This window comes from Enoplosus armatus, chromosome 2 (genome assembly GCF_043641665.1).
Source record: "Enoplosus armatus isolate fEnoArm2 chromosome 2, fEnoArm2.hap1, whole genome shotgun sequence".
Classification (NCBI taxonomy): domain Eukaryota; kingdom Metazoa; phylum Chordata; class Actinopteri; order Centrarchiformes; family Enoplosidae; genus Enoplosus; species Enoplosus armatus.
Window position 1 is genome coordinate 2267307 of NC_092181.1, and position 19264 is coordinate 2286570.

A 19264-nucleotide genomic window follows, 5' to 3' on the forward strand; every position below is an offset into this window, starting at 1 on the left:
CACTTATCTGTGGATTTTAAAAAGTCTTACTTCATCCTAAAGCAACAAACAGGTCCCTGAACACATCATATCATGTCCATCAGTACCTTTCTTATTAATAATTCATTTCATTGCCATTCATATCAATCCATTTAACTGTCCCATGATTCAAGCAAGACTATTATCAGCGGCCACAGCGGCTACAAGTGTCCGTTATGGGATAATGCTAAATGCTGAACTACTGCTGAACTTGCATTTAGCTAAAATGCTATGCTATTGTAACAGTACCACAAGAGGAGAGGAGTCACACAATCAGCAAGCTGAATCAGTAATGTCCATTATACATTAAAGATCTAAAGTTGGCTTAGCCACCATAAGCCACTGATCGTACCAGACCACGTAAGGCTGAATCAGCAAAGTTTTTAAAAACCTGTAAGTGTGTTGAATTGAGGAATGGTGTGTTTTACTGCTTTTGTATTCAACTTTTCATCTGTTGGAGAAATACTGTTATTTATTCTCTGAAAACGTACATAGTCTCGCTTACGCTAAACACACTCAGGTGCTTCTGCCCTCGGACTGCAGATGGAAATGAGCGAGTAGCTGAATCTGGTACATCTCTTGTTTTGCTGTGCATGGCCCCTGACAATTAAATACAACAATAATACTGCCAAGACACGACTGATTGCTCAGGTGGTGATCAGTCTGTTTTAATTGTGTCATTAGTAGCAAATTAAAAAGGGAGGAGGGTGATGTAAGGTGTGTGTGCTTTGGTGCTAGGACACGCTCCACCCTGCACCACCAGAGTCCTTTATTGTGGTGAGACATTAGATTATTCCTTCATTTGGACCATGCCTCTCATTTAATTTGCTCCATGACATAACAGTATTTCTGTGCAGCACGTCTAGGGCAGAGTTGGCACTTTGGACCACTACTTGCTCAGTAGTGGTTTGTGTTTGTGTTGTTAATCGAATGATTGTGTGCGAGGCACCCAGCAGGCTGCTCTGCGGTGCATCACCTCCTCGTGAAGCCACAGTAAAGCATGAGATTATAGGCAGGGCTCAGATCTCACACGACGAGGCTAAAGAGCAGCTACAGGCTGTATATGCAGTTCAGCTGCAAGAACAACAGAGCACAGGGAGGTCCACTTCTGTTCTGGCAGACACACTGAAAATTTGGTTTTATTCCACACTCAGTGGGAGTCATGTAAGTAGGTTATAAAAGAGAAAGTCACGTGTGCACTGAGACCACTGAGTCCGGGCTTTTAAAAAAAGATAACCAGGAGTAACAACAAAAGGGTTTAATGAATCACAACTTGGAGATTAAGCTTAAGTAATGTCAAATCAACACACAGTATATTTTGTTTCTATTTTTGTTTTTCATTTTCAAAACAGATTTCCGTGATCAGTCATACAACAAAAAAACTGAAGAGACAAAAACCCTGAAACAGAACAAAATTAATAGATGCAGTATCTTTTTGTTGTTGGCATTCCCAAACTTCTTTTCAAATTCTTACCAGTGATGTGCATAAAGTTGAAAGAATGAGAGTCAAATCACATGATCATTTAGGAAATCATTTCTTGATCTTGTTGGCATATTTTCCTTTACATTTCATTACTTTCACATTCTGGAAAGGTTTACATAAAGTATTACGTAATGGTCTGACAGCAGGCATAAATAAAAACTATAACATGTAATGCTACATAGTTCTTTTAATACCACCCCAATTAAATTAAACAGTATGGCTTTCACTAACTGATATTGCCTCCTTTATGTCTATAAAAAACACTTAACACACATGCTGACATTTTCATCAACTTTAACAATGCATGAGTTTGTATGATGTACTGACAACAACCTAATCCTAATTCTTCTGCCGCACAAATACATCTTTGGAAACAAGGAATCACTGGAAAGAGATTAATACCTGCATATTATATTTAAATAGTGTGAATATGAATTTGTCATGCTCATTGTGAACTATACTGATTTAAAAATAACACACAAGCGGAACATGTAATGGTGCCTCCTCTGAGGCAGCAGCACTTTAATTAGCCAACTATGAGCCACGTGGCACTGTGTCTCAGTCGTCCTCAGTCTAACAAACAGCAGTAATGGCCGGCACTGATTTGGATATATAATAGTGGTGGAGTTAAATTTCACACAAATAGTCTGATTAAATGATCTTGGTCTTCCGGCTTCCAGCAACAATGTTTTAAAATGAATGATCACCTTTTCAAACATCCAGAAATCTGTTGTGTTATTATGTTAACATTTACACTAACAGTTAGAAGCTAGTGAGGCCAAAAGTAACAGCAAATTTTAGTTTCAAGTAGATATAAAGTTAGATAATTTGCAGTAAAAAAAAAGAGACAAATTTGCAGCTTTCTATAAGCTGGGATAATGAGACTTAATTATTGGCTGAGGAGGTGAAGGAGACGCAGTGCCACGTGGTCTGTGGTCGGCTGCGTGAAGCCTCAGAGGAGGCAGCTGCCTCCAGCTGTCACAAAAGTCTCTAGAGTCTGGATGTGTGCGTTTCAGGAGGCTGCATTATGAAAAGCTACTCGGAATTAGGAAATGCAGGTTGAAGTTAAATGTATAGACACTGTCACTGTCTCAAAAACTCAACTTAACAGGAATAAAGAAAGGTAACAGTAACCAGACGTTTTTCAATCTAAAGCCGTTCTCAACTAATAGATGTTACAATACTTACTAGTTTTTTTTTGAGTTGGAGTTGAAATTGTACCTTATTTCATAAAAATAATTCAGTTTGACAAGTTAAAATGTATGCAACTTAAGTTTCCCGACCTGAGATCTGTCACTGTGCAGCCACTACAATGATGTATCACAGTGATGTATCCGCCCACTGTAGTTGTTTTAGAACATGGGCAAGGTTGGACTCCTTTCAAATCTCTGTGTTCACAACATCTTTTCTCCCCAAATCAAACCCTAAAATGCTTTCTTTCATTTTAACTGGCTAGCCAGATGAAGACAAGATCTACTCAACTAAAAAACTAAAAGCTTATTCGGTTGAAATTTGCTCTTCAGAATGAATGACAACCTTATCGTCGTCATCATTAGTACTGCCTGGACAACAAGCTTTAACAGAGGTTTAAACAGACAGAAGAGCCACGATACTGGACAAGAACAGCAGCTGAGGCTTGTCACTTCTCAGAAAACGCTCAATAAGACGAGATAATGAGTCCAATGTTGATCCAAGTGAGCATCAAACTGGCGGACTGCATTTTTGAAAGTGACAACTTTTAATTCAATCTCTCTCAAGCAGAGTCTAATCTCAACAATGTCTTCATATACATTATAATGATGTGCTGTATCATCATGACTGAATTTAACATTACAGGACCTTTAACAGAAAGCCCTCACGTTTACAGGTGGATTTAGTTGGGTCATCTTTAAAACATTTATTTTTTTAAAAGACATTTGACCTTAGATCTATTCAGAAAAAGAAGTATTTCAAAGCATTATTTACCCTCTACAAACGATCAGACTCAGTGCTTCACTACAGACTGTGGTTACAATGTTAAGAAATATGAAAGGTGAGTTGGTTGTATTAGCCCCGGCCACGGCACAGAGGCAACAGTCCCTGCATGGACAAAGTAAGAACATAAAGGTGAGTGAACAGTAGTAGGACGTTCTCATCTGATGTAACACTGCAGGAGAACAGACAGTGGATTATGAGGCGTTCAATAACAGTTGGTGAAGGATTGTGGCGGAAAGAAGGAAAACATAATGGGAATTCACTTTTGGGAAGTGCAGTGGCAGGAAGGAGTGGCCAGTTGACAAAACAACACAGAGCAGGAGAAGAAACAGAGAAGACTTTAGCTTCTGCTGAATCAAGGAATCTAAAAAAAAAAATTTAAAAACAGAGAGGGGGGGTAGTTTTCTGTGCAGTCACTTCCCATCCCAAGCATCTTCCTTCTGTTTGGCTGCCAGGCGCTTTTGTTCTGAAAGATGAATCACAGTGGGAGACAAATCAGCGAAAGCCCTGAACTAAACAACACTTTGGTGATTTGTATCTAAATTTGTATCACTGTCTTTGCCACATAACGGTAAGTGAAGCGCTGAGGCAGACTGACGAGCCGGCTGTAAATTAATCTCTGGGTACGACTATACGTGGCATCCATTCCAAGGACACAATGTTCAGCACGATGCACTTCTCCACCGACATTCACTGTGCGTGTTGTTGTAATCTTAAATAAAGAGCACAGCATGCTAAGAACAAAGGAGCTTTTTTTAGTTTTCTATACTCAAGGCCCTGACTTCCTGACTGGCTCTTCACTGGACAGCCATTTGTGGTTTTCTGTGCCTATATACTTATGTTCCATCTGTGAAGGGAAATGGCTGCTGTACTGATTATAGACCTGCTATGATCTGCATAGCAGTGGACGGAGAGCAACTTCTCTTGGCGTCAACTTGCAACTACACTTGCCATTTTCTTCTGTGAAGTGCAAAAACAGCCCCCACTGGTGGACAAAACCTTGTGATGCAAAAACTAGGACAGTCAGATGAGGACTGTTATGTGTTTTTAATATTAATAATTCAGGGACTGGGAACCCATGTTCTTTCTTAATGACACATATTAAACCCATTATTCACTTTAGGAACTGCCCGCTCAAGATGAGGATCTGCAGTATTTCAGTCAAAAGTCTGCTTCTTTGACATCTAGGCTACTAGTGGAGAAAACAGGCCTGCTGACCACAGCTCATCTTCACATAAAAAACCTCAATCATAAGCTGAACATAACATCTCTAGGAATAATGCACCTCTCGCCTCCTGGAGTTTCCTCCTCTCTGCCTCGTGCTGCTCCTTCGTCAGGTTGCTTTTTACACCAAGGGCACCGATCACAAGCTTGCGGGCCAGCGCTGCACTCGTCTGAGGTCTCTCTTTAGCAGGAAGGAGGTAGTCTGGGGATGGGAGGAAAGGAGAATAAAGAGGGTGTAAGATACAGGGGACAAACTGATACAGAAGTGGCAAGACGGATGGCTATATTTGCACCTGAGCAGCTGCGGGCTGTGGCCCTTGTAGCAGCGGAGGATTTGGAGAGTGGTCGCAACTTCATTAGTGGATGTTTGGATCTTAGAGCTTCACGGGCTGAAAAGGGAAAAGAAACAAATCGCAAAATGTTTGTTGTTGTTTAATATTATTTGAATAGAACTGAAAAGGCACATTTGTAAGAAGATGTCAAAAAGAGATTCAAACGTATTACAACACGATATAATGGCTCAGCTGTTAACACCTACTTCATGTTGAGTTTTTCAGTTGTCGGTAAGTTGGTGGGTCAGGGCCTACTCACGTCCACTGATCCTCTTTATTAAACAGGTAATTTCCTCTCAGGGATCAATAAAGTATTTCTGATTCTGATTCTGAGTCTGAGGCCCCCCCCCCCATTGTGGCAGGAAAAGTGTCACAACAATCATATAGGAGAGCAGAGGATAATGTATTGCAGAAGCTCTTCGCTAACCTGCAATGGGGCTTGAGAAGAGACCCAGGGCCTGTGAGTCATCAATCCACTTGATGTCAAAGCCTCTCTGTCTGGAAACACAGTGAAAAGTCACACAAAAATATTACAAAACCCAACGGAAGATAAAAACTGATACTTCTGAGTCTTGTTGATCTCAGATGCAATACATATACCAGGGGCCCTACACTCACTGAGATGTCAAGAAACCCGAATTATATTAATGAACAGGGACAACATTGTAGTTTTAATTTTCAGTCGTGTGTTGGATTATACATACTGGTAGCACTGAAACAACTTGAGAAGGTCCTCTGTCTTAAACTCTGCAGGGAAGTCGTAGATCTCTACAATGTGAGAAAGTTCTTCCTCACTGAGGTCGATGTCGTCGTCATCATCGCCATCTCGGTCCATGTTGTAGTAATCAAACCTGGGCTGCTGGATTGACCCCTTCTTTCTACCTTCCTGCACAGCCAGCTGGAAGGGTGAAGAAGTGAGAAGAGGATGCAGAGGCAGGTGAGGACAGATGGGAGGAGAAGGAAAGGGATAAGGGGCATTAAGCCTGAATTACAACTCTGCTTTCAAGTGTTGTATTAGAACACTTATTAAACTGCATACGTTTTAGATAGGTGTACAAATAAACAGGTAAATGAGTGTATGTGAATTTTGGGGAATGTTCTTCTGGTTATTGTGACTTTTCTTTTTAATATATCACCCGAGGGCAAAGGCTCACCTCTTCAAGCAGGTGCGGATCCAGACAATCTCCATCATCATTAAACAAGGTGTCCCAACTCTCCTCTTCTCCCTTTTCTTCCTGAAGGGATGCTGCTTCCAGCCGTGAGATAGCATCGGCCTCCGCATTGGTTGAGTCAGGGTGCCCATTAACCTGCACATTTGCATCCTGCAACTGCTCTTCCTTCACATCAGGCTTGCCGTCACCGTTCTGGATCTCACCTCCATCTTCTCCTCCAACAGGCGCTCCCTTATCCGCTGCTCCAGTCTTGTCCTTCTTGTTCTTGGCGTTTTTCCTTGCCTTGTCTGTGTAGCGAGGTCTGGGTCTTGGTTTAACTTCTCCCTGAGTCTGAGCTTTGTCTTTGGAGCCATGAAGTCGTTGCTTGGGGGTGTACAGAGCCTGACTTGGCCTCTTTGACTGAGACGGAGGTGTGGGTGTTGGCTGAGTTGGAGCACAGTCTTCTTTTGGCTGTTCCGACTCCATTATGAAATGATGTTGAACATCTGGATCACAGAGGAAAGAAAGCTGAAGAAGAGGCAATGCAATAAAAAAAAAAAAACGTAATCTCATGTATCTTTCTTAACCGTAAGCAGGTCTCGTTTAGAAACCTGCTTACGGTTAAGAAAGATATTGATCTTGAATGAGTTTAATCACAATATGAATTACATTTTATTAAGATTTAAAATAGTTGATTCATCTGGGAGAAGAGTCTAAAAAAAATCGAAAAGCATTTAAACCACGGCATTGCCGTTAGCTACAGTTAGCTTACCAATTTAGCTAGTTATAACGAAACGTCCTCTCGTTGAGGTTGTAATAATTGAGGATATACACTAACATATAAGTCTGTTCATTTATTTTATTATTATTTATCATTTTAATTTAAACCATTTACAAACAGAATTATACATTATTGTTGGTCTTTCAGCTTACCCGTGTTTGGTTTGTTTGGCTGTAGATTTTCGTCGCACTACTGACGCAAGTTTAGGACGCCGCAAAGCATTCTGGAAGATGGTGTTCTTGTATGACGTATGACGCAGCTGAACCACTCTGGGTGGCGAGCACATTTGTTTAATGTCGACTTTGTGTTTTTTTTATCAGAATATTGGTTGTCTTTATAGGTCAACATTTCTACCAATGTGCTGTCGCTTAAATGTATTTTGTCTGGACCGTCGTTGTAATGTTTTTGTGCTGCAGCGCCTACAAACAGAGCAGACTTCCGCCTCTCACGCGCAGGCGCCCGCAAGCACAGGCCAGCCATTGGTCAACAGTCTAATTAGTCAGGCAGTTCTTCGCTGATTGGCCAATCTTCTACACGTTACGCAAGCTGTTTCATAAATTTTAAAAGCAGAAATTGTGTAACGTGGAGAAGCTTTGCCAAATGATAAAACAAGCGTCGTCGAGTGCACTCCCGTCAGATCATCTCCATCTCTGCACACTGGTAGGGCTGTCAGGTAAGTCAGGAGATTTCTCCATGCCGGTGGTGGAGCAAAGGAAATATTATATCGTGCATAATTATTAACAAGAATTCATTAGTGATACAGAAAATGTAATGAATAATAGAGCTTTAATAACATATGTGTCTGCAGATACTATACTGTAGTGGCACAAATGTTGAATTTATGGACGAACATCTATTTTCAAATGTAGGATTACTTCCTCCTACACTGGTGTATTTGGAGAGAAACATACTTTAACTTCAATCATGGCCTTCAACTCATTGTCATTGTAAGTTGGGGGACTCAAGAGACGCTTAAAAATTGTCAAAATGTGTAAAAGTGATGTGTAAAATTGGTGGAGTCCCCCTTTAAATACATGTTAGTCATGGCAGAGGCTGAAGGATACTAATACGCAGTCTATCATATCATGAACATACAGTATCTCCATATATTATATTTGCTCATCATGCATTATGTCTATCCTGCTTTATACAGAAGACTTGTGCACCATCTGCATATTGAAATAAAATGCATAACCCAGCCCTGCCCCGTGTTCTGCCAGGTTGCAGCGATGTGGGGTTCAGGTCTGCTGCTCCTCCTGGTGGGACTCTGTTCAAGCTCTGAGCCCATGCTTCAGGATGTAACACAGACGATGCTTCCTTCTGACAGTCTGCACAATCCCACGCAACTCAACTATGGGATGGCGGTAACAGATGTGGATGGTGACGGCGACCTAGAGGTGGTTGTGGCAGGGTGAGTGTGAAAATGGTTAAATGGTAAAGTGCTGATGGTGTGACAGCATACGTCTGTTAGCTGAGTCTTGTGCTCAGAAATTCTTATATTATACCGTGTGCGCAAAACAAACCTGTGTGATGTTCTCCCTCAGGTACAATGGGCCCAACCTGGTGCTGAAGTACGATAGTACTCAAAACAGGCTGGTAAACATCGCTATTGATGACAGTAACTCTCCATACTACGCCCTGAGGGACCGAGCAGGAAATGCTATTGGAGTTACTGCCTGTGATGTGGATGGAGATGGACGCGAGGAGGTCTACTTCCTCAACACAAACAACGCTTACTCTGGTAAGCAGTGCATTCTTATGATGTGTGCTCAAACTGTTTGCTCCAGCAAGTCATTTCAGGTAGCTGAATGATTATTCCTCGTGATAACTGACTTTTTATCATGCAGGGCGGGCAACTTATTCTGACAAGCTCTTCAAGTTTCGAAATGGACGCTTTGAAGATCTTCTGAGCGACGAGCTCAATGTGCGCCGTGGTGTTGCTAATCGCATGGCAGGACGTTCGGTTGCATGTGTTGACAGAAAGGTCAGTAAACTCACTTTGTAAACCTATTTCTGAAGTCCCACAATCTGATTTTTCTCAGCCTTTCCTCTTTTTCCTGCCATTTTCTCAATTCCATAAAACCCTCCTCTCACCCTCTTGCCTGTTGTTGCACTGCAGGGAACAGGCCGTTACTCAATCTATGTGGCCAACTATGCCAGTGGCAACGTCGGTCCCCACGCTCTCCTAGAAATGGATGAGGCTGCCAGTGATGTCACCAAGGGCATCATCGCTCTGTCTGACGTGGCTGCCGAGGCCGGGGTCAACAAGTTCACAGGTCAGGAATCGGGCTGGAGAGGTGAAGTCTGTGATGTTTTGAAGTGTGCTGAATCAGCTGATGCTTTCACGGTTTGCTTGTGGCGCAGGTGGGCGCGGTGTGGTGGTCGGACCGATCCTAAGCCAGTCGAGGTCGGATGTGTTCTGCGACAACGAGAACGGACCCAACTTCCTGTTCAAGAACAACGGCGATGGGACTTTTGTTGATATGGCCAGAGAAGCTGGTGAGTATGAAACAGGAAGCGTAGATACTGAAAGGTATAGTCAGGTATAGAAATACTTTTAATTACATGTAGTTTTTGAGTACAGTTAGTAGTTCCTGAGGCCACTGTTTGTCTTTCAAAGTTTTTACTTTTGGGCAGTGTCGGTCTGTCAGACGATCACTTTGGTCCTGACTGAAATGTCTCAATAGCTGTTGGATGGATTGCAATGAAAATACTTTTGTTGATGACTAAATAAACAAAAGTACTGCAAAACTGATGACATTATTCTCATCTGTACTTTGGGTTTAGTGCTAATTAGCAGATGTTAGCATGCAAACACACGAAACAAACCTGCTAAACATCAGCATGTTAGCATTGTCACTGTGGGCATGTTAGCATGCTGCCTAAGTACAGCCTTACAAAGCCGCTAATATGGCTGAAGACTCTTGTTTAAATAAGACCAGGGAGGTAATTCAAATTGAAATATTGAGGTTATTACACTGAAAATGTAGTGTCTGGTCAGGGGTACCAGAATGCATTGCTGTCTTTTTTTGGTACTACACCTAGGAGTCGCCAATGTTGGGAATTTTCAAATCCTATATATAGGGGCATTAAAAAGGATTCTTATCAAAATATAGTGTCTTATTTTTCCAGCACTAAGGTTTTCAACATTGTGTCAACTTCTAAAGGTACAGAGGACCGGTACCAGCATGGCAGAGGAGTAGCACTAGCCGACTTCAATGGCGATGGAAAGACGGACATCGTCTATGGCAACTGGAACGGCCCACACAGACTTTTCCTGCAAGGCAGCGACTCTAAATTCCGGGTAAGGAAGAAGAACAGGACGGTGGCGGAAAACAAATTCAAAGTTTGTGACTATATGTAAAAGTCTGTAAGATGGAATGAGTGTGATAAAGACTTGACAGCGTACTCTTGTGCAGAACATAGCCTCTGGAGGATTTGCTGCTCCCTCACCTATTCGCACAGTCATCGCTGCCGACTTTGACAACGACAAGGAGCTGGAGGTGTTTTTCAACAACATCGCTTACAAAGGCTACGCCCCTAACAGGCTGTTCAGGTAACATCTCAATTATCATGTGAACCCTAGTTCCAATGAGAAGCATCAAACCATTAAAAAATAACTGGCCGTAAAACACATTCTGGATTATTGTTTAAAGTATTAGCTATTTTGAGAATCTTGCGTGTTTGTTTGCAGGGTGTCAAGGAGAGCTGATGCAGACCCTTTGATCCAGGAGCTTAATGTGGGAGATGCTGCAGAGCCACAGGGGCGAGGAACAGGTCAGCTGTTTCTAAACTCAGACATCAGGCGACAAAGTTTTATTCTCGAAATGTTCTAACCTGACGTGAACTTCCCTGCTACCTCTCTGTTTGGATGAGATTTACAGAGACACAGCTGTCAGATAGACACCACAGTGAAGTTGTTATGTAGGTCAATGCGGTGAAAGCTCTCTGTCTGTTTTGGACAGGTGGCACTGTGACAGACTTGGATCGGGACGGACAGCTGGACTTGCTGCTGGCACATGGGGAGAGTGCCCAGCAGCCAATCTCTGTCTTCAAGGTCACACAGGTGTGTATGTGCACGTGTGTGTTTGTCAGTGGTGGAAGAAGTATTCAGATCCTTTACCAATAGACCAATGTAAAAATTCTCATGTGTTCTCATGTTTATAAACTTTTATAAAATTTGTAAGTAAAACATTAATCTGAAAAGTAACTCCAGCTGTCAGATAAATGTAGTGGAGTAAAAAATATAAGTATGAAGTAGCATAAAATGGAAATACTCAAGTAAAGTACAAGTATCTCAAGCTTGTACTTGAGCACAGTATTTGAATAAATGTATTTAGTTACATTTCACCACTGGTGTTTGTTCATAGCAACTGAGCCCTAAAGATCCACAACATAAACTGTCAAACCTCATCAGGGCTCGTCCAACAACTGGCTGCGGGTCATCCCTCGCACCCAGTTTGGCTCTTTTGCCCGGGGAGCCAAGGTAACGGCCTTCACCAATCAGAGTGGAGCTCACACGCGCATCATTGATGGAGGCTCGGGGTACCTGTGTGAGATGGAGCCTGTCGCACACTTTGGTTTAGGTAACTTCCTTCATAGACACTCAAAGAAAATGGGACAAACATACATCTGAAGTAAAAGGCAGGGTACACTGCCACTATTACTGTTATAGTTTATTGCACATGTTAAACCCAATCTACACATTGTATTATACATCACCCCAGCAGCTAGCTAACCTCACAATGACAAGAGTCTGGGAAGTCACAGTAGGCGTGTTTCTTATGGACAGAGCCAGGCTAGCTGTTTCCCCCAGTTTCCACTCTTATTGCTAAGCTAAGCTAATCGCCTCCTGTCTCTAGCTTCATTATTTAACATACAGACCTGAGAGTGGTATCAATCTTCTCATCTTCACTATTCCTTCAACATGTAATATCATGTGTTGTATTAACACACACAGAAAATGATGTAACTTTTTGAAGGGTTTATTTTCCTCCTGTGTGATGCTGAGTGATTTTTCTCTCCGTGACCCGCAGGAAGCGATGAGGTGACGGTGCTGGAGGTCTCCTGGCCAGACGGCAGCTCCATCACTCGAACCCTCCAGCCTGGTGAAATGAACTCTGTGGTGGAAGTAGCCTATCCCAAAGAAGGCGAAACGGCTGTGCTTGCCAATGACACGCAGGTACGCAGACCGGATCCACGGCATGAATTATGAACACGGGTAATGTTCCAGTCAGTCACTGGCAGTGGACTTGTAAAAGTCTTTTTCTCTCACTGGCAAGTTTGGTTCAATTAGAAGTGAAACAAACAGAAGTTGTGTCAGTCAGTAACGTTACTAGTGATCATTTGTAGTCCTTTGTCTGTAAAATCTAAATGAATCGACATATTTGATTTGAATACCAATGAATTCTTCTTTTTGTTTAGTGTGGTGAAGGTTTCACTGTCAAGAATGGCCGCTGTGCAGGTAAGCCACATTGTTTTTAATTCGTTTTTTAAATGAAGAGCCTTTTAGAGATGAATAAAATAATTTGAAATCAAATATTATTTGTTTTCGTTTTAATGTTCTTTTTAATTTGTATTTTCCTACAGGTCTGTCAGGATAATCACATGAAATGCAATACAAAATGGAAAATGATACAGAAAACATGGTTTTAAAATACATTTCTTTTTTTCTGTGCTTTAAGATGGGCCTTGTTGTTGTCTTTACTCTATGAGTAGTTTCTATTTTTCTCTTTGATTGTTCATTTTTCACGTTTACTGCTCCTGCTAGGTTATAGTTGCTATTTTTTTGTCATGGCAAACTTCGCTAAATAAACCTCTACAAATCAATATGGTCAGATTGTCATTTCATAAATCATAAATCGTATCTGTCTGCAGTACTTCAGACACTGCCCATTTAGTCCCACATATGTCCTTGTTACTACATGTAGTTTGACTGGCAACAGCAGCTAGTGCTCTCTGCATGTTGGAAGACATACTGAGTTGTCACTAATGCAGCCAGCTGAAGATGAACTAGTAAGAACAAGACATGAACTCTGCAGACCAGCTGGAGTTCCTTTATTCCCGTGTCTTTTTCTCGTCTCCCTTCCACTTGACTGCCGTCTCCGTCAGTTTCAGCCATTTGCACTGTGTTGTCATATTCTGATGTCTGCTTTTCTTTGTTTTCCTCCACCATTTTTTTCTTGTTCTTCCCTATTCTGTCCCTCCATTCATGCAGCGTTGGCTCCATTTTACGATGGCATCCGCTCCACCTCTGTCTCCACGTTTGATGCCTCCTGTTTTAAGACAGTTTTACTACAGTGTGTCATGGTGCTCTCTGCACTGGCAGATCTCAGGGGGTGGTAGTCATGAAGGTAACGAGGATACAGTCAGAGGGCCTTTATCCAGCAATGGACCAAGCATTTGCTTAAAGACTTGACGTCCTGTGACATGCAGTAGCAGTGAATGCATATCCCAGTATCTGGACGTCCTGCAGTCTGGACATTTCCTGTTTGCTCTGGTGAGCAGGGTGCATGCAGTAGTCCCTCCATGATGTAAGTGAGGACTGGAAAAACTGGGATCAGTATCGTGCCCTGTCGTATACCCGGTCAAGCATGCATGCAAACCTCGGAATTTACCAAAGCTTGTCACAACATCAAATTAGCATGTTTTGTTAATCTGACATACAATGTTTGATGTTTTTAGTGCATGCAAATCATTATTGTCATGTACTAAAGGCCTTTTCCACAGCAGACATTTTGATTTGTCATAGTAGGAAAAGCCCAGGTGTTATTAATGATATCAACGATCGCTCCGTTTTATTTAAGTGTCCCAGTAAGCCATGACAGTGTGACAGTGAGCCAGCATGTACAATACCAGGACCCTGAAACTGAAGCAGCTCAGTGGAATTCAGCCATCAGTCATTTTATTATTCACACCTGTGGTTTTTCTACTGTGACATGACAAGATGTCTTTTGTGCTTAAAATTAATATCCTTGTATATCATATTTTCCAGTAGATTTGACACGGCGATATGAAAATATGTCCATATCGTTAATGGTTTAATGAAATCTTGGTGGTGAAAAAAGGGATCTCAAACGTTAAATAAATCAAAAGCACTATTGATGTGTCAAACATAGGTGTGACTAATAACATTAAAGCAGCCATGATGGGTTTTTTGGCCACTCGGGGCCAGCCGAACAAGTAGTAAACACAACATGGATTATATAATCACCCAACAAAATTGTTATGGTCAAAATGTCTGCCATAGTAAAGGTCTACTTTGTAGATTTACAGTTCAGTAACAAAGAAAGATTAGCTCTGTGCAGCTGTGATGAAACAGTTTTTATTTGACACCAGTCACATATATCTCATTGCCATGTGTATCAAACAACAAGCAGTACGAAAGTTTGTTCTTGCACAAAATGTCACCAAAATAAAAGACACATTCACATTTGCGAGCCAGTTTTTGGTGGTTATTGTTCTTTGGAAGTTTGTTCAGAAATCAAGGAAGGGTTGGTGTACTGTAAAACACTACAGGTAAGATTCAGGAAGACTTTTTGACCCATCCTTTGTCTACTTACTACTGCATGTAATGCACAGTAAGTCTTTGCATAATCAAAATTTAGGAAGAGTTGGTCTCACTCTTTGAAACCAAGAGGTTAGTACTTAGGTTTGTGCACATGTCTGTGTTTGTGTGTCTAACAAATGAAATATAGGCTTCACGTGAGAAATATGGAAGATCTGCTACATAATATACATGGACGGGCTGAATGACATTCATCTGCTACCAGACAGCATGGTGTACATCAGAGGTGAAGGAGGGAAAGAGGTTCTTTGTACAGTTTATCTGTGAAGGAGGTGAAACCTTGTGATACAAAAATCTGGGAACTCATGACAGAGCTGCAGATACCATTTTTATTAACGGCCAGAGTCTAGTGTGCAGGATTTCATGGTGATGAGTTCAGTCCAGTTTCCTGGTTGGTCCGGTGTGGTCGGGGTGCGGCTGATCTGGACCGCATGGTGCAACTGTGGTGGCTGAGGTATGAGGTTCAGTGAGGCTTGTGGTCTTCACTCCTGCCTCTATACTTCCTTCCTCCCTCTTCCATCCTTTCCTCACCCACCAGATTACACTTAGCTGTGGTAACGTCAAAGGACAGGAAGGAAGGCAACGGTACGATCACACAAAGCAGTACTAGCAAAATGTTTGGGTTTTTTTCTTTTCACAGAGACATTGCATCCTACAGTAACATGACTGCGTCGGCGCATGCACCTTGCTTTGCAACAAATGACTAAAGTGTGTGTTTTAAGCGTTCACAGTGAAAAAAGCTTTACAACAACTTTAGCATGTGTTGGCACGTCAGGAGCAGCATGCCTCTGTTTGTTAAAAGCTAGCGAATCCTTTGTGTGAGCGTAGCTTTGGGATTTATGGGCTAAGTGTTGAAACAGGAGTAGTATCACTGTCCTCAGTTCTCCTCCAGGGTTGTGAGTGATCAGGGGGGACATGGTTGTGAGGAGGTACCCGGTCATCGAGCAGTGCTGCCGGACACAGAGCTGCTGCCTGAGCTGGAGCCGCTGGAGCCCCGGTCTTCATAGATGGAAATCTCTATCTGGTGGGAGAGTAGTTAGGGACCAAGGATTTTGCTGCGGAGAGTGGTTAATTAAACAGAAAAGATAAATGCTCATGCGTTTGTGTGCATGCACCCAAAAGCACTTGAGTAAGGATACGACACGCATTCCCCTTTCTATGGGGTCTGTGATGAGCAGCCCTCTGGGTGCATAGATCTTCTCGTTCTGCTCCTGAATGTACTTAGCTATCTTCTTCAACACCTAACACACAGACAGAAGAACGATGAGGAACGGCACGGAAGCCCAGACATGCTAATAATTGTCCCAGGCCATCAAAATGCATCGCGTTTGAGATCACCGGTCTGACCTTCTCGTAGCGTGTCTCCATGCAGAGGAAGATGAGATATGCTGTGACGCAGGCCAGGCACCCCTCCAAGTAGGACTGGCCTCCTATCTTTTCTGCCTCTGCGTAGTAGTTATTCAGCGTCTTCACGGTGTCCTCAAATAGTGTCCGCTCAATCTGGAGACGCGTGACAGAAGAGATATAGACAGGAAACATGGGGAGGGAGAGGGAAGGAACAGTTATATGGTATGCGTCTTTAGCACCAGGCCACCAGGGCAGGATGATAATGAGGACATAAATGAAACAAATATAGGCATTGTTCTGTGTAACGCAACATCAATTCTCTCTGCAGTAGTAAGGCAGGTAAAACGTTGAAATTTGTTTGTCTTTAATCATTAATGAGCACATATTGCAGAGTCTACTGTGGGTATTCACCAGATACCTTTTTATTTGTCTGTTGGCAAACTTGTTGAGCTGTATTTTATCACTATGTGTTATTCTTGTTTGTATTATTAATGTATTTATGAAGATATAGCAGATTCTGTTGTAATGGATCTCTTGATATAAATACATAACACAATTCGCACATATTACTTTGAATTTAGCAACTAAAACCCCTTCCATGGAGGAAATGATAGCATTGAATACATTTTGTAAGCGAAAGGCCTCCATTACTGTTTTCATTCGCAAATATCTCCGTGTCAGTTCACGTCTCACACAACACAACTGGTGGCATTAATAAATAAATAGATAAATTAAAGCGTTACAGTAGATTTTATCATGTGTTCGCACACAAATGCACGTATGGTTGGAAGCTGCCGTCTGCTCACCCTGCTCTCCAGCTCAGAGGGGAACTTGGTCTGAAACTTGCAGGTGGTTCCCTCGCTGTAGTCTCTCTGGATGAAGACTTTATTAGCCAGAGATGCACTGTGCCTCAGCTCCTGCAGATTGTGGAACTGAGGAGGATAAGTCACACACACACACATACAAATATAATGAGGTTTGATACAGTTATGCCATTAATGAGTCCCCAGAGAGAGCGTCCTCTCTCTGTGCGCCTCTTCACTCCTAATGTGTCCAAACAGTGGCTGATTCGAAAGTATCGGATGATAGAGGAGAGGCAGAGGAGGTGTGATCAATCACTGTGTGGCTCAGTGTCTGCACTCATTTCTGCCTTGTTGTCTGTTGGAGCAGAGCCCAGCACTGGACATACTATCTTTTACACACACACACACAGTTTCATTCTCTGATCTTACAGGGGAGTGAAGCTTGCGGGAGATGGGACAACATTTCACTACAGCTCACAACAGATCGATCAGGCGGAACAAGATGAGGCAGACTGATAAAAGCCCACCCGAACTGTTGTGATCTCTAGTGTTGATGTCGGAAATGTTGGTCGCATCAAGGTGTGTGTTGGGTAAACATCAATTTTGTTCATCACCCTCTCTTTTTTTAACATTTATGAAAGAAAAGAGGCAGAGGAAGGTCAGGGCGGCGCGGCTTCTGTCCATGGTGCTGAACGCTATTCCTCGCGTGTGTGTGTGCGTGTGTGTGTGTGTGTGTGTGTGTGTGGTCAGTGTCCACACAGTGGCCTGTCACCGGATTAACGGGGCGTCTCAACAGACAAAAACAGATCTGCTTTCACCAAAACAGCTTAACGTCGCGTGGAGGACCGCTCGGTGCCCCGCTGTCTCTGCCCCAGATCTGCCCCAGATCTGTCCAAATCCCCGTCCTCCCTTTAAAACGCCAGGACGCGCTTACAGGGCAGAGAAGACGGCGTGATAATGTAGGACACAGCCGTCAGTGATTCAAGAGATTCAAGTGAGTCAAGAGATTCAAGTGAGCCGCAACCGCACAGTTTCACCGCGTGCAGCCTCCCTGCCCCCGCGCCTGGTTGACATGACTGACAGTAACACTGTCTGTGCTGGTAATCGCAGCCTCAGCAGGAAAATCAAACAGATAATGTCTTACCTCTGTCGCCATGTTGCCATCCGTAGCCGTAGGGACGAGTCCCTGCATGCGCTGAAATCGCTTTAGTGGGACACGGGGACGGATTGGAGGAGTGGAGGGGGAAGGGCGGGGGGAGGAGAGAGAGAGAGAGAGAGAGAGAGAGAGAGAGAGACGGGGGGGCGGCTATATATTGTGAGCCATGACAGAGGGACAGTAAGCCAGCATGCACAATACCAGGACCCTGAAACTGAGGCAGCTAAATGGAATTCAGCCATCATTAATCTTATCATTTACACCTGTGCTTTTCCTACTGCGACGTACAAATGTGTTTTTCCGTGACAAAGGACTAATGTGTGGGAGCAAAGAACGGCATTCAACCTGTATTGACTGTAAAAGCACATCACACGGAGCAACAGTAGCATTCATATGGAGTCATGTTTCTTTTTGATGTAGTTTGAATTCTTGTCTTTGAAATGTCAAAGATTTAAAATGTTAAACACTTAACAGCAGAGGTATTTTTTGGGGGACTCACAAATTCAGGTAGTGTCCCGTTAAAAAAATGGATATACAATCTAGTTGTTTCAAGTAAATTGGTCATTTTTTGGACCAAAAAAGTCCAGTCAAGTCAACAAAAAGTTGCTCAGGTTGGATTGGTGAAAGTCAGACACCGAAATTACTTTTCAATTTAGTGGTATTTAAATTTCAACATCTCCACACAAGTAGTGGTTAAATCTTACAAATAGGTCTTCAGTTGCTTATAAACGTTTTTTTTATTGTGGCCTTTCTTTGTTTCCATACTACTGAAGCAAAGACACCAGCAGAGCCTGTGAGAAAAGTAAATAAGACCATACTTACCACTTGAGTTTAAGGTAATCAAATTATCAGTTTATTTCATTAATGGCATATTTCATCCATAAAATAAGGGCAATATATACAGAATGAATCATTAGGTCAAATAATAACTTGCACTCTCTGGAGTTTTAAATTAAATATATTAGATATAGTAGAACAATTTATAGTAACAGTTGATATATGATTACAATAAAAGCAAAGCAAACAATTACAATCATCTGTGTCTGACTCTTGATTAAAACATCTTTACCACCAAGATCCACATCTTGGGTTATAATGCCTCCACATCAATTCTTTTAAGTCCTGCTTGCAAGAGTGTGAGGCTCGGATGACTATTTCAGCTGGTTGCTCAGTCCATTTAAACAACTTCAATACAGTTGGGTCGACTTTGATCCAGTTAGAGGACGGGCTTCAGGGACCTCTAGTAGTTTTCGACTTTATAGGCTGCTGCTATGTCAACACAGGGAAAATGACAACCAAAATGAAGCACCAATTTGATCATTACAAGCAGACCAGGCTGGTCTGCTAAAGAAATTTGTCAAAATGTTCATAAAGCCTCTTTCACCACCCTCCAGAACACCATCACGGGCAACTTGTCAAAAATGTAAT

The 19264-nt window shown here is 42.4% G+C and overlaps 3 protein-coding genes across 3 annotated transcripts; 1 reads left to right on the forward strand and 2 right to left on the reverse strand.

Moving 5' to 3' along the window:
• Positions 1-3239: 3239 nt before the first annotated feature.
• Positions 3240-7147, reverse strand: r3hcc1l (R3H domain and coiled-coil containing 1-like). Its single transcript, XM_070920615.1, has 7 exons — positions 7116-7147; positions 6186-6688; positions 5736-5929; positions 5459-5529; positions 4993-5088; positions 4761-4901; positions 3240-3941 (listed from the first exon to the last, which is right to left on the reverse strand). Exons 2-7 carry the CDS (start codon positions 6666-6668, stop codon positions 3889-3891), a joined length of 1038 nt encoding a protein of 345 aa, XP_070776716.1. The 5' UTR covers positions 6669-6688; positions 7116-7147; the 3' UTR covers positions 3240-3888.
• Positions 7148-7537: 390 nt separating this feature from the next.
• crtac1a (cartilage acidic protein 1a) lies at positions 7538-12737 on the forward strand. The gene is made up of 14 exons (XM_070918360.1): positions 7538-7636; positions 8184-8374; positions 8508-8704; positions 8811-8947; positions 9083-9239; positions 9328-9462; positions 10131-10309; positions 10383-10519; positions 10658-10740; positions 10929-11029; positions 11381-11549; positions 12000-12145; positions 12388-12427; positions 12553-12737. Exons 2-14 carry the CDS (start codon positions 8193-8195, stop codon positions 12564-12566), a joined length of 1677 nt encoding a protein of 558 aa, XP_070774461.1. The 5' UTR covers positions 7538-7636; positions 8184-8192; the 3' UTR covers positions 12567-12737.
• A 2730-nt stretch (positions 12738-15467) lies between these two features.
• Positions 15468-17851, reverse strand: golga7ba (golgin A7 family, member Ba). The gene is made up of 5 exons (XM_070922205.1): positions 17825-17851; positions 16684-16809; positions 15878-16030; positions 15670-15771; positions 15468-15551 (listed from the first exon to the last, which is right to left on the reverse strand). The coding sequence occupies exons 1-5, from the start codon at positions 17834-17836 to the stop codon at positions 15468-15470; spliced, it is 477 nt and encodes a 158-aa protein (XP_070778306.1). The 5' UTR covers positions 17837-17851.
• Positions 17852-19264: the final 1413 nt, after the last annotated feature.

Bases quoted from the DNA above. Each gene is read 5' to 3' on its own strand.
- golga7ba (XM_070922205.1), bottom strand. The intron at 16,031-16,683 runs GTGAGCAGACGG...ACGCGTCTCCAG, and splicing joins CCTCTGAGCTGGAGAGCAGG to ATTGAGCGGACACTATTTGA. The intron at 15,552-15,669 runs GTATCCTTACTC...CTCTCCCACCAG, and splicing joins TAGAAAGGGGAATGCGTGTC to ATAGAGATTTCCATCTATGA.
- crtac1a (XM_070918360.1), top strand. From the start codon at position 8,193: ATGTGGGGTTCAGGTCTGCTGCTCCTCCTGGTGGGACTCTGTTCAAGC. The intron at 8,705-8,810 runs GTAAGCAGTGCA...TTTATCATGCAG, and splicing joins CACAAACAACGCTTACTCTG to GGCGGGCAACTTATTCTGAC. The intron at 12,146-12,387 runs GTACGCAGACCG...CTTTTTGTTTAG, and splicing joins TGCTTGCCAATGACACGCAG to TGTGGTGAAGGTTTCACTGT.
- r3hcc1l (XM_070920615.1), bottom strand. From the start codon at position 6,668: ATGGAGTCGGAACAGCCAAAAGAAGACTGTGCTCCAACTCAGCCAACA. The intron at 5,530-5,735 runs GTATGTATAATC...CTGTGTTTCCAG, and splicing joins AAGTTGTTTCAGTGCTACCA to ACAGAGAGGCTTTGACATCA. The intron at 5,089-5,458 runs GTTAGCGAAGAG...TTCCCTTTTCAG, and splicing joins CTTCTCAAGCCCCATTGCAG to CCCGTGAAGCTCTAAGATCC.